The sequence below is a fragment of the Passer domesticus genome, chromosome 4 (genome assembly GCF_036417665.1).
Source record: "Passer domesticus isolate bPasDom1 chromosome 4, bPasDom1.hap1, whole genome shotgun sequence".
Lineage (NCBI taxonomy): Eukaryota > Metazoa > Chordata > Aves > Passeriformes > Passeridae > Passer > Passer domesticus.
Window position 1 is genome coordinate 74,636,796 of NC_087477.1, and position 13,966 is coordinate 74,650,761.

The 13,966-nt window shown below is 36.7% G+C and overlaps 1 protein-coding gene across 6 annotated transcripts in view; it reads right to left on the bottom strand.

The window, feature by feature from the left end:
• RGS12 (regulator of G protein signaling 12) overlaps positions 1-13,966 on the bottom strand; it is an 84,865-nt gene that overhangs the window by 53,174 nt on the left and 17,725 nt on the right. For 5 of the 6 annotated variants that reach the window (XM_064418806.1, XM_064418799.1, XM_064418802.1 and 2 more), the window contains exon 3: positions 8,774-8,893. In XM_064418806.1, coding sequence (XP_064274876.1) covers positions 8,774-8,893 — 120 coding nt within the window. Of the gene's footprint in view, positions 1-326; positions 451-8,773; positions 8,894-13,966 lie in introns of those variants that run through there. The other variant, XM_064418805.1, reaches the window with a different exon arrangement.

Sequence of the window (13,966 nt, forward strand, 5' to 3'; positions counted from 1 at the left end):
ATAATAAAAATTAAGTGAAAGGTTTATAAAAAAAACTTAGAGAAGTATCAGTTTATCTACTACACTTACTTTAAAAACAATACAATGCTGCAAAAGAATTTTAAACATGGCTACAAAAATTGTGTACTCTTAATTTTATAACAGCTTATATAGAAAGTCAACTTAAAATACTTATACTTACGAACTTTGTCTCTTTAAAACCTCATTGAATCCTGAGAAGCATAATTTATCATATTTCACTGCAAGATTTCTTAGCTCGGAAGACTACTCATTAAACCATATTCCTGTTTTCTGCTCACTTTAGACAAACAAAACTTTATACTTACAGACACTTGACTATCAGTAAAAGTTTTCTCCATGTATAAATGGTTTAATATCTCATTGTTAAGAAACAGTCCCTTCAACTTTATTATTACGCTCTTTCTGAACACATATTTACTTCTTCCAGAGTCCAGTAAAAAAATGAGGCTTCTCTGTCTGTTGCCCTATCAACACCTCTCCCATTCTCCTCCCTCCCCAGCACATTCCCCGCCCTCAGTACTGGTTCTGTATCTTCTCATCAAAAGGAACAGGCAGCTTTCAAAATGGTGTTGAGGCAGGTCCTGCGTAACAATAAAGCTTCTGTAAAGACAACAGCCCTGCTGAGGAATCTGCTAATGTAAAATACATTCACTGAGGGCCTACAGGACTCTGTTGTGAAGGTTTGTCCAAACTTGTTGAAGAATTGAGTCAACATCGCTTTCTCATCCAAAGTATTCTCTTTTTAATACATTCCCCTTTGATGAGCATATTACCTGAATGAACCGAGCCACCAATCTCTACTAAAAATAATTTAAATATAATCTAAAAATACTTTTAAAAAAATATTGTTAAAACACGTAAGACTCACAGCAAACTCCTTGCAGTTCCTGGCATGTAGGTACGTGTCTCGGTGTGATTACAATCACATGTATGCAGATTGTGCAACCTATCTCATCCTACCACAACTCTCCGTGTTCTTGTGAGTAAGCAGAGCATTGGCATTTATGAGGATCATGTTCCAAGTGAAACATTACTCTCATAATTTTCAATACCACACCTACTCTTCAGACAGACCCGCAATATCTGTGCATTTTCAGAAAAAAATGTATGCACTTTCTGCCCAAAAATAATCCTTAAACATCATCCTTCAGCAGTTTCTTTGTCCAGAGGGAAATTGTGGATGGGCTTTTTACTGTATATTTTAAGTCCTAGAAGTACTAGTGAAATGTTTTAATGATTTAATAATGAATAAGAAATGCTAGTAAGTAAATAAAACTTCTAGCAAAAGTTCTAGCTGACTCCGTTTTCTTTCTTAAGCTTCACTGGACAGATAAATACATGAGAACAGTGAAAATTAGATGGTACAAACTCCTAGCCAAAATGCCAGGAGTTTAAGCATGACAGAGAAACAGAAGCAATTTGCAGATGCTATCAATATGTGCTGTATGTATTCTGTGATTATGCTCTAGCAATACCAATCCAGTCCACTCAATAAAGCCTTATTCATTCCCTAACATCAACCAGGTCTCATCATAGAGCAAAAATCCCTCCTTAGTTATTATTTTGTCATGTCAAAAGACACACCAGGTAACAGGAAGAGCAGCAAGGGAGGGCAGGGATGGAGAGACACCAAACCAGTCGGGCAGTTCCTCATTCCTACTCATTCCAGGAGCTACCTGGGCAATCTCAGCAGCAGCAGCAGCAGCAGTTTTGGGCAGGGCAGTGGCCAGAGCCATCCCCCCAGCACTGCAGCACACAGAGGGAATGCTCCCAGTGCCCAGGGCAGGCACCCAGCACCAGCAGGTACTGCAGCCCTTCACAACAACCTCACAGCAAGGGAAAGGTAGCACAGCTTCCTGTGCCAAGAGGACACCACAGTCCTACAGCCAGGGAAAGGCACTGTCCACCCTCACGTCTCTGCACACAATCAGAACATGGGTTTATCAAACCCAGGATTATGTTTCCAGTAGTGGCCACACAGGGAAGCCTACCAACAAGCAGCACAGGGCAATGTATCAGACATTTCCCTGATGACATTCTCCCAGACTCCAGGTATTTATAGTTCAAGAGATTTCCTGAACCTGGTGTGGCTTGTCTCCTTAATAATCCCCAGTGGCTCTCTTTTCCAAATACTTGTCCACTTTCCCTCCAGGACATGCAAATTTCTTGCATCCACAGCACTCAGTGGTGAGGCATCCCACAGACCAACTCGCCTCCCACACGAACAATCGTGTTCTCCTGTTTGTTTTGCTCCTGGCTCCAGCTATCTTTAATTAATGGTGTCGACTTCTTGTCCCGAAGGAGAGAGTGAGCAATCAATCCCAACTACTTTTCCTATGCCACCCATGATTTTCCACTCTTTCTTACACTTTTCTAAATCTTTTCTTCTTCTAATATATCAGAACATTTTACAATAAAGAGACCAGCTATGGAAAACCAAACCACATTGTATGCAATGAAATCATCTATTCCTTCTGTAATAATCTGTAATACAGGACTTTGATTCATTGCTACTGTACTGAGCTGTAAACAACATGCAACTTTCCCCTATAATTCAAAGACCTCACTTCTGAGAAGAAACAGTCTGCTGAGAAACATATATATCATTTGTTGTATGAAGCTAGAGCTATTTTGCCTCATTTGTATTACTTTACATTTATCTGCATACATTTCCATCTGCCATTTTGTTGCCCAGTCATTCAGACTTATAAAAGCAGCCTGGTCTCATCTTCAGAGACTGCTCTCATCCTTATTACCTGGAGTAACTTCACCTCACTTGGGAGGAGCCTTAAAAGATGTCCTTGAATCAACAAATGTAATGTAAGAAACTGTAGCAAGGATCAGCCTTAAGCAGCAAATAGTTCTGCATTTCAGAATCAGTGCAGTAAATAGTAGCATTATTATGCCTTAATGTCACATGCCTCAGGCCCAGAAGAGGGAACAGTTTCAATCCAAAGAGTGTAAGCCACATTTTTAAAGAATGCTCAATTATGGAGAAAGACACCTCTGAGAGGCTGCCAACCTAACAAGAGCTCCATTTGTGTGAGCATTGACAGTTCTGTCACTACTCAAGGAAACCAGAACCAAAATAACAGAGCCAAAGCCAAATCCCAGTATCTCACATTGCTGAACTAAGGAATGCAACCCCTCTGTAGCTTCAGGTGGTTACTTGAACTTGCTCATCCTGTCTGATCCTTGTAGTTCCACAAACTGCAGAGGTATTTACAGCCTGTGAATTCACCTGTGTCCCTTTCATCACACATCTTAAAAATGGCAGTACTGGCTACTAAAAGAAAATTAATTTATACTGAATACAAGTCTATCTCTAGTACCTGAAAGCATATATTGTGTCTCTGGTTCTGTGACAGAAATGGACTTGTGTTGGGAGGCAAGCCTGGAGGCAATAAGGCTGGGAGAGCACTTGAATGGCAGGGTCAGACAATCTACTGATTGCCTCCTCAAGTAGAAATTTCTCTATACTGTGCCAACCGCCTTTGCACATATGGGGACCTAATTCCTGAAGGAATCCATCCTAGGCAACACTCTTGGTTTCTTCTCAAAAATCACAGCATGGGGTGAGCACTGCCCTTATGCACCTCATAAAAAACACAGAGATGTGATCCAGCTCTCAGCACCTTCTCTGACTACTCTGCTTTTTACATGCACATTTACACGGCAAATTTCTCCAGAATCTGATGTAAAGAAAATAACCCAAAAGCAGGAGAAAACAGGTAACAGTAACATTGCTGAAGGATGATAATTTCACTAATTGAAGTAACAGAAAATTAATCCCATTATTCTCAGTGTCTGGGGGAAAAAAGCTCAGTTTAACATTCTGGATTGTATGTAGAAATAAGTACCTCAAAATCACAATAAAGAGGTTGCACACAACCCTGTTGATCTGTTGACCAACCCACCTTTGTGAGATACTTTACAAAAGAGTTTCAGGAGCACAAGAACTTTCCATGAAAACATTTATAAATGTAAACTTAAGAGTAGATAGTGAAAATCTTTGTAAAAATATGGTATAGTATAAAATACCAGCAAAAACCTAACAGTAATGCTAAAGCACAATCTGTGAAGAAAAATAAAATGTATACTACTGACATGATGTTTCCTTCTTCAAAGATATATAAACTAATTGGTGAAGTCTGAGACAAAACAATACATTATTTTCAAATTTTGAATTCATTGTTAAAAGCTGAGAATGAAGAGGCCTCTTGATTTAAAACATGTACTTATACTTGCCATGGTGGTGGCATTGTGGCCATGGTGATGACCTAAGAACACCAATAAAGAAACCTCTGCCGGGAGAGTTAATGCTTTTTATTAGATCATATGAGAGGCTGGGAAAAGTTTGGGGCATGTTTAGATCTTATTGTCTGATTTTCCTAGTATACTGGTTGGTCTAATATAAGCTATTATCTCCCTGTGTAAGCTTTGTCTGATTATTTAAATCAGTCAAACAAAAACAGGTACCCACTTAAAAACTCCTTATTAAGTCAAATGAGCATTTAGGGGGAGTTTTGCCACCCACAGATGCCAAAGCTAATATCCAGCAGAGACATGTCATCCATTAGTATAAAAACCTCATACCAAAGAGATGTGCTGTATGCTTTCAAATAGCAGATGAAATGCAAAAAGAAGTTGATTCAGTAGAATTAACAAAACAGAAAAAAAATCAAGCATTATTATCTATAATAACACCTAATAATACTACATTATTAATGGTTATAATTAAGATGGAACATTCTAACAAAAGCCCTCACACTGATTTTTGAAAAGAATACATGATACATCCCAACTTTGAAAACATTACTAAACTCTAGAAATTTGATACAACAAATGCTGTTTATAATATACAATATAGCTTTAAGCTTTCCAAAACAGGATGAGAACAAGAAATGCTGCAACAGCCATCTTTTCTTGTCCTGTTACTTAGTTCAAAGAATTAAACCATCTTTAATTTTAAAAATATCTCTGCATTAAATGATTATTTAACAATATTTACAGAATTTGACCCTTGTTTCCCTAAGAGGTTATGTCTCTCATTATACTACTCTGCCCTATTTTTAACCACAGAGAAATACAAAAAGTACAAATACCAAAATTATTTTCAGGAAAAAACAGATTTGAATGTTCTTCTTGGTGAGGAGGAACCTAAATTTTTTGACTTCAAGAAAATACTGCAAGGTTCCCCCATTTTTACAGACTTCAAGAAAAATTAAAAGATGAGTGGAATGGGCTACAGTTGAAAGTGTTACCAAAAGTGATGATGAATAGAAGAATTACAATTCCTGTGCTTAAGGTAAATTTTTACATAGGTAGTGTTCTACTGTCTGCAGTCTCACAGAGACACCTTTAACTTGTTTATAAATTTACAAACATTTTTTCCAGAAAAGAATTGTGCAAGAGGATATGAGTAGTGGCATTTACCTACAGGAAAGAAAAGTGGGAAGAAAGACAGGATCATGCCCTCTCATTAAGCCAAATATTGAATAATCATAAGGTCCTTTTAGCTTAAGTTACACCTTGAAAAGATGAATCAGCAAATATGCTAAAAAGTAAAATTGGTGCAAATCACAGAATGTTAACATGGCTTTTTATGGACATTACTTCAAAACAACAAATTTTTCACATAGGAAAAGTTATTGCTAGATAAAAGATAAGTCTGTTCTTAACAAAACCAGGTTTCTTGTCATTTAATAAAGAACATTTTCTAAATACATTTCTTGTGAAAATAACATAACTAGGGCACATCCTAGACATGCTTATTTTCTGAATTCAGTTCCAATTTAAAGACTAATGAATCATAATCAGACCTGCTGTGAACAAGCACAGGTTCCACAGTTCAGAAATTAATTTGTGCATTTTCTGTTTTGTGAGACATTCTCCCTCCCACAATTATAGCACAACTGCACCATTAATTTTGCACTCTCATCCCATCTTGACCTCTGCATTTAAAAAAAAATCTGGTATACAGTTTCTATCAGTAAAAACAGCACTGAGATGTTAATCCTACAAACTTGTCTGGTTTTTTCTATGTATAATACAGCTTCTGCAGGTAAGAGGAAAATATTTAAGGAGGGGCAATTATACTAGTAATTCTAATCTTAAACATTCTGTCTGTGCACATATAGCCGAAGTAATGTAACAAGTTAAAAGAAAAAGTGACATTTACTCATGAAATCATGTTTTTATTCATTAAAATATCTATGAATATGCTGTATTCTTTGACAGATACCTTTAAAAATAAATAAATAACAAATTTCAAAGAAATCACGCCACCTTATGGCAGCAGTCAGCAACACTGACAACTGGTGTTTCACAGGCTGCTCATACTTCAACAAAAAAAATCCAAATACAGCCTTTTTAGACCTGTAAGCAATGAGCAGTGTTCATCAAATGCCCATAAAAGAAACTCCATGGAACCTACCTACACTGCTCAATTTAGAAGATTAATTTGGATGCCAGCAGGAATCAAACCTACAAGCTCAGAGAAGCATATTAACTTCCAAATTTCATGTTTGGATTATTACCTTATCCAGTCTGCTAAGACAACTGAAAAAACACAAAAGCAAGCAAGTAGCCTATACAATACACTCATGGTCATTATTCCAAAGGTGGAGTCTCTAAGAATTTCCTGCTATTGTTATTTCCTCTTCCACCAACCCTAAATAGATGGCCTGAAATAAACTAAACATGTTCTAACTACATTATGTTCTACTACACATAGTCTAAGAGTACTTGGGACAAGTGCTGAAGCAGCAGTGTTAAATTTTGAACCAAAATTAAAACACCTCAACATTATTTTATTTTGACATACAAAGCTTTTTTAATTCTCCCCTGGATTGCTGTTTCTCCTGGTGGCTGGGATATCTAAGATATCATTCTCTTCCAGCAAGCAGAGCAAAAAAAAGATTTCAAAGTGCAAAGAAGTAGCTGGACAGAGAACAGTCCACACCCACATAGCTACATGTAGTAAGGGCATTCATCCAAACACAGACTTGAATTCAGACCATTCCTTTGTCCAGTTCATATTGTGACCTGGAATAAAAGTTTCCCCTTCCAAAGTAAATCAGTAACTATGAGAACACTGGGACACAGATTGACTCAATCCCTCCTGTTGGTGCTACTCTGTTTACAGACACTAATGAATTCCAACTAGGACATAATGAGGGGAAAAAGGGGCTTTTTCGGCCAGTAACTATCATATCTCTCTGAAATTAATGGAAAGTCCCAAGTGCCTGTTTTAATGAATATTTACGTAATGTGAAACAGCTCCAACAACAGAAATTAAATTTTATTTTTGATGTTTAAAAAACTCAAAACATGAGATGTGCAAAAAAACCTGCATGAAATTTCAATCTGTAAGACTGTGGAAAGAACCATGTTTTTCCTGTTGCATGTGAATTACTAGCACTAGATTCTTTGTTATTCTGAGACAATTCACTCTTACTGCAATCAGAAATTCTGTCAAAACTGGATATATACAACAACAAACTTTTTGAAATTAGAAGAAATTTCTAATTTTGAAATTAGAAGATCCACCATTTTCTGATTAAGAAAGATGTAGTTAGATGGTTCCCAAATCCCTTTGTCCAGAAGTTTTTGTTGTGTTTAAGTTATGCAGTTACTGTATTAAAGTTATGAGTGCAAAGAAATTAAGTATTTTCTATAACTAGAAAAAAAGCAAGACACTTAAAAGCTTCAGAGAACACAAACCACTATGAAAAACAGAAAAATAGAAAAACATCTGAGAAATAAGTAATTACAGTTCCTACCTGCATTCCCTAACCATGCCAGAAGCTCCTCCATATATTCTGCTCCCAGAACATCCACTGCACTGAGCTCCCTTCTCCTTTAGTTCAGAGTGAAATGCTGCTCTTCCTACATTTTCCCACAGCAGAAAACTCAGAGTCTCCTTCTTCCCTCCTCCCATCTCAAATGCTTTTTAAACACCTCCTTCCCATTTGGAGGGCTCAGTGTGCCACATTCCCTCTGTGCTGAAGTGGTGCAGTTTGCATTGCATGGCTCTTGTGCCAAGAGCTCTGCACAGATCCTTGTTTCTCCCCAAACCCCAGCCTTCCTCCAAATGAGCATGCTAAAGGGCTAAGGGAAGAATCTGCATTCACCTTCACATCACTGTGGGTCAGGTTTTCCTGAGGAGGCACACTAGGTGTGAAGATATCATGAAGCCATATTCCTACAATAGAACAGGAGGATGGCTTTTCATTCCTAGTTTTCTCCAAAGTCAATATGCTTTAGAGAGGCAGACATCAGCTGATGCTAAACCAGATGTAAAATAGCATAATAGTACACTTAAAAGGAGCCAAAATCACCAAGTTGATTAGGAATTCCCTTTTCTCAGCTGCTATCAAAATTCATCAGCTGAACAAAAACCAGAAATTATGAACATTTGATTTTTCTATATATCATGATATATTAATTTCTGAGACATTATGAACCTTCTGATCAGCAAAAGTGTATTGTTTGGATTTACAGGACCAACTGTGATACAAAAAATAAAGTCAGAATTCCACACAGAAAGAATGGCCACAATGTAACCTATTAAAGAAATACTGAAAAAGGTTGATACCTGAAATCTGTATTCCCCTCACAAAAAATGTCATATGATAATAAGTAACTTTATTATACTAATACATTACTAATTTTCTTTCAGCAATTATCAGCATTATCTACTACAAATTTTCTGAGACTCACTTCTAAATTGTAAGTGGAAGTTAATTACCTCAAGGTCATCCAGAGAGCGAGTAATACTAAATCGCTTAGATCTTCCAAATGATCTTCGAGCAGAAGAACGTGGAGGAGCAGCCTGATTTAATCCCATTGAATGTCCAAATTTTGCACCCTAAAAAAATCAGAAAATATATATTAATTTATTTCTTAAATTTTAGTACATTGCTGATCATAGTGAGATCTGAATTTTAAGGAAATGTAACAGGACCACAGTTTCAAAACTAGTTCGTCATTTGCCATGCCCCTGTAAAATCACACACTAAAATTCATTAAAGTTGGTTTTTCCAGTCTCAAATCAAATATCTTAAACACACAGCATTAATTTACTGTATTAACATGAGTGATCAGTTAGGTTGCTAAAATGCACATGATACATGTCAGGAATAAAAGCAAGATGATCCTGGCTCTTTCCTGTTTTAACTGAAAACCATTTAACTACAAAATATTTGTGTTTTCTATAGGAAATTACCATCCTAGAAATCATCTCACCCAGCTTCACTTGGAACTTTTCTCCACATTTTTAAAAATCTTACCTTCACTACTCTTTTTTTTTAAAGCCTTGCTACTGCGAAGTCCAACTTTTGAAATCACACAGTACAAAATTGCAGGAACTTTTGTTCTGAGGAAAGCAACTCCCCCACTTGGATGTTCCATTACTAGAATTGGTGCTGCAGTAATTAAATCTGTTTTCTCTTGTGCCCATAATCATACTCTTTCTCCCTAAAAAGTCACCAGATGTCTGTTAAGCTACTCAGCATATACATATCAAGTTTATTCCAAATGGCAAAGTGTAAGCTTGAACCTAAAATTAGGCACAGTCACTGGTGCTAAGCAGATGTACATAAACTCACTACATTACAAAACCTTGTGATTATGTGCCTGAAATTTTGGATTCCTTTCACTGTAACATTCAATGTGAGGAAAATTCCTCCCTGTCTACTGATGTTTTTTTGCTTTAGAAAATAAAAGACTTTAAATCAGAGCAAATTCCCCTCTGTTTCATGTCAGCATCTTTCTTCATTATAGTAAGCTTAAAAATATATTTATTCGTACTTTTATAATTGCTCATTTGACAGATTTGTAATATTTATTAAATTTTCTATTTGTGTTCATTTCTTCCTTTGGGCAAATTTCTGTGCTCCGAGTTCTGAAATATTTTGGTCTCCCTTTGATCACTCATTGGAAAGTCTACAGACATCTCATTAATCAAAAGAACAACCACAAATTTCACATCCTCATAGCCTCATGCCAACAACCACTCACACAAAGCAGAGAAGAGCAGCCAGAGCATTGTACAGCCTCAGAGATGTCTGCCTGTTTGCTAATTCCCATGGAGACAACACTGTTCTACAGAACTGGGCTCTGGCCATCACCAGTGCTCTCAACAGATTCTGTTTACAAGCTCAAAGAATTGTCAAGACAAAACAGGAATCTGGATCAAAGTATGCAGCAGGGTTCATCCCCTCAACAGGCTCCAGAGTTCAACTTCATTCAGTATTAAAAGTGATCCCTTTTTCTATGATATCTCTTTCCCTCCCAATTTTCTATTTACTAAGGGTTTGTTTGTTTGTTTGTTTTTAATTGGCTGAGAAATAAATTGGACAGGTTCTGCCACAGCAACCTGGAAATCTAGTAGATGGATCTTAGCTTCCAAGGTTTTAAGAGAGTATTTACAAGTGCAGTATAAACAAGCTAAGGTGGCTTTTGCTAAATGATCAAATAAATGTGAAGAGAGGAAAATTGCTCTCTGTAAATGTTGAAAGGAACACCCACTGGAATGAGGACAGTTCCTGTCTTTTTGAGCACCTTTCTGAGCAACTTTTAAAATCATCAGCTCATCCAGGCAGGTACTGCTGAGGTGGTTCACAGCTGCCTCATCCCTTACAGCCACGCCAGCCTTTCCTGTTGGATGGAAAGCTTACACCCAATCTGTGCCACACAGTGAACTTCACCTCAACCCCTGCTCTATCCATTACTGTTGCTGCACAGCTGATCAAAACATCAACAAGGCTCCTCCTGTATGAATTTTCCTGTCAGAACACGAATATACATGAACATCTACTCGATTTCACCACTAGTCAAGTATGACCACACTAGTTCTGTGATTTTTATTTTTTTTTCATTTTTAATCCAAGACTTAGTGATAAAATTATCAGACTACCAACTACTCAGCAAATTAATGGCATCATTAATTTGTACTTTGAAACTAATTAAACAGTTACACAGTATGGATGCTTAATGGTCTTTGATGTGTTTCTTAAAAGTAGATGGATGCCCTGAGAGAACTTCAGCTTTCGTTGAAAATAAAAGGGTGAAAGGAAAAAATGAAAAAACTATCAGTAGCAGATATATCTGTTCAGAATAACAAATACATTTTCATTTTTCATTCTATTTCATCCCAAAAAAAGAATATAAATGGTCTAGTATTTATTTAAATAGTAGAGACTGTCATATATGATGCTGGGAGATTAAGAACATGCAATCAAAAAATTTTCTAAACACTAACATTACAAATTGAAGGAAGAGGACCAACTGCCTAAAGACAAATCTAATTAGATTCCACTGAGAAGCAGACTCTAGATAAGATTAATTATCACCAGATGCCTCATTTTGGAAATAAATGCTGCTTACCTATTTGTGGTCAGGAGCATAACAAAGAGAAAGAGGGAGAGCAGACAAAAACTTGTAAATTGCGTGGTATTAGAAAAGAGAAAATAAATTAGTATCCAATCAAAGTTTATATTTGTGGGGTTTTATATTATGCAAAACTGACTACTGAGCCCTGGGTGGAACAGTAAAGATAAGAACAGGTTAAGAAAAGAGACTCTGGGAATAAAACAGTGCTTAAGTAATGATTACAAACTGTAAAAATGCACTGAGGTAACCATTTACCCAATCCATCTGGATAACACTTGCAATTAAGAAAATATTTTCAACTGACAGAAATCTCTTCCTTGCTCTGAAAAATCAAATTAATCATCTAGGAATTATGGAGACCATTATTAAAATACCCAAAAAGACTACAATTCACAAGTCTGGGAACTCTCCCTTTTCATCTTTTCTTGACTCCATTCCAGACATTCAGACTATGAGGGCAGACCTCCCTCTCCAGATCAATTAAAAAATGGCTGTGCATACACACATGCACACAAAGAAGGAAAGAATCACGTATCTAAAGCAAAAAGCATCATTTTGGCAAATGTTTTTCATGGGACTCTGAAGAGCTGGAAATAAAAGCATCCATGACTTGAACAGAAAACAGCCATTGAAACAAGAATGTACCAACCAGCATGGCTAAAGAAATCCACAGTATTTGAGCACAGAGAGACTGTTAGTGCAATGACTGATATTAATGTCATTTCTGCAGTCTGTTAGACATAAAGAGATCACTGTACTTCTAAAAGCCTTTATTACACTATTAAACAAATATTAAAAACCAATAAATTGTCCACAAACATTTCAGAACAATAAATGTATTACCAAAAAAAATGGCCAGCTTGGAGCAACCTGGTCCAGTGAAAGGTGTCTGCCCGTGGCAGGGGGGTTTGGAACAAGACAATCTTAAGGTCCCTTCCAACCCAAACCACTCTATGAAAAATGTGTTGTTACATTCTCTGTTAGCTGCCAAGCTAAAACACTGACATTTGCTGCATGAACATTAGCCTGTAGGGTTGTTTGGGTTTTTTTGGGTTTTTTTGTGTTTTGGTTTTTTTTAAATACAGATTGCCTAGAAGCCCTAGAACTGTTTATTACACTACCTTAAATATTCTCTTCCAAAAACAGTGCTGCTTAATCTATGAAACTCTAAAAATATCTAAATAGTCAAGAAAATCTAAGAAATTCTATCAGAGAACAGGATTAGAAACTGAACTCCACCTGACATTTTATTAAGTGCCTTCACCTTAGAACTTTTAGGAATACAGAAGCCAACCAAAAAGCACAGAAATTTGTGAAAACAAATTGATCAGTGAAAAGCATGTGCTAGAGCAATACATCCTCTCCTATTTGCAATGCAGATACTTGCCACCCTGCTACTACTATCTATCATGGTGAAAGTATAAAAGAACATATCTCTAAGAGCCTTTATCCTGTTATAATTTGGCAGATGGAGAGGAAAAACAACAAAGTATTAAAGGAATTAAAGTACTGATGGCTCTAAAAAAATCTATTCCTTTTTCTACTCTATAAAAAAGGAAAAATTAGAATGGATTGAAATACAAGTTATATGTATAATATAAGAGGAAAAGGACAATTAATGGGGTCTGTGTCCTTTTTTTTATTTTTTTAATAAATTACCCCTTTTTTTTTTTTGCTAACAGGAAATGACAAGTGCAAATATGACAAGGAGAGCACTGAAAACAGGTCACCAGGAGAGGACTGATACAGCAGCATTTTGTGACGTGTCCAAGTGAAAATGGTTTCTGTCTGAGAACAAAAATGGTGCACAAGAGAAGTACAAATGAGAAAGCAGAAAATACTGTATTTCATGTATTAGCAAGGCAGAGGGAGTGAAGAAGGATGTGACTCGTGAGACTGCAAACAGACAGAAAGAACAAAAATGTTCCAGTGTAAGATGATTTGCACAACTCTAATTATTTAGAGATATAACAAAAAATGATGGGCTCTTAAAAGTCTTTTTAACTGATAAACAAGTTAGGCAGCAGCTCCATATAAGATTTTTGGCAGCTGTGGCACCTTAAGGGTTTTGCATGTACCTCTGACCACTCCTGCAAGCTCACAAATTGCAGCAGGCTGTGCCCTCATCTCCACTAACAGTAAACTAGAGTTTACAAAATGAAATAATGCTGTTCCTAAGGCAGATCCGCAGACAGTCATGCCAGCACAACTCATGATATTCACTGCCAACTCTGGCCTGAGCACCACAGGAACTCTTTTAAGCTGGAACAACCAAAGAAATGCAACATGAAACTATGACAGCCAATATGTGACTGTAAACTGGAGCCTGAGTGCACAGAAGAAAGTGGATGAAACTTGATCAATTATTCAGAACACAAAGAAACCAAACCCCTACAGAAAACATCTTCAATTAGCTTAAAGGAATTCCCAGCTATAGCACGAGCTGTACTGTGCTCCTTTATATTCCAGCAAATGCACTTACCCAGTATTATAACCTTGTAACAAATTATCACATGTACCAACCTGAAATTGCCATTTTGTGCTAAAC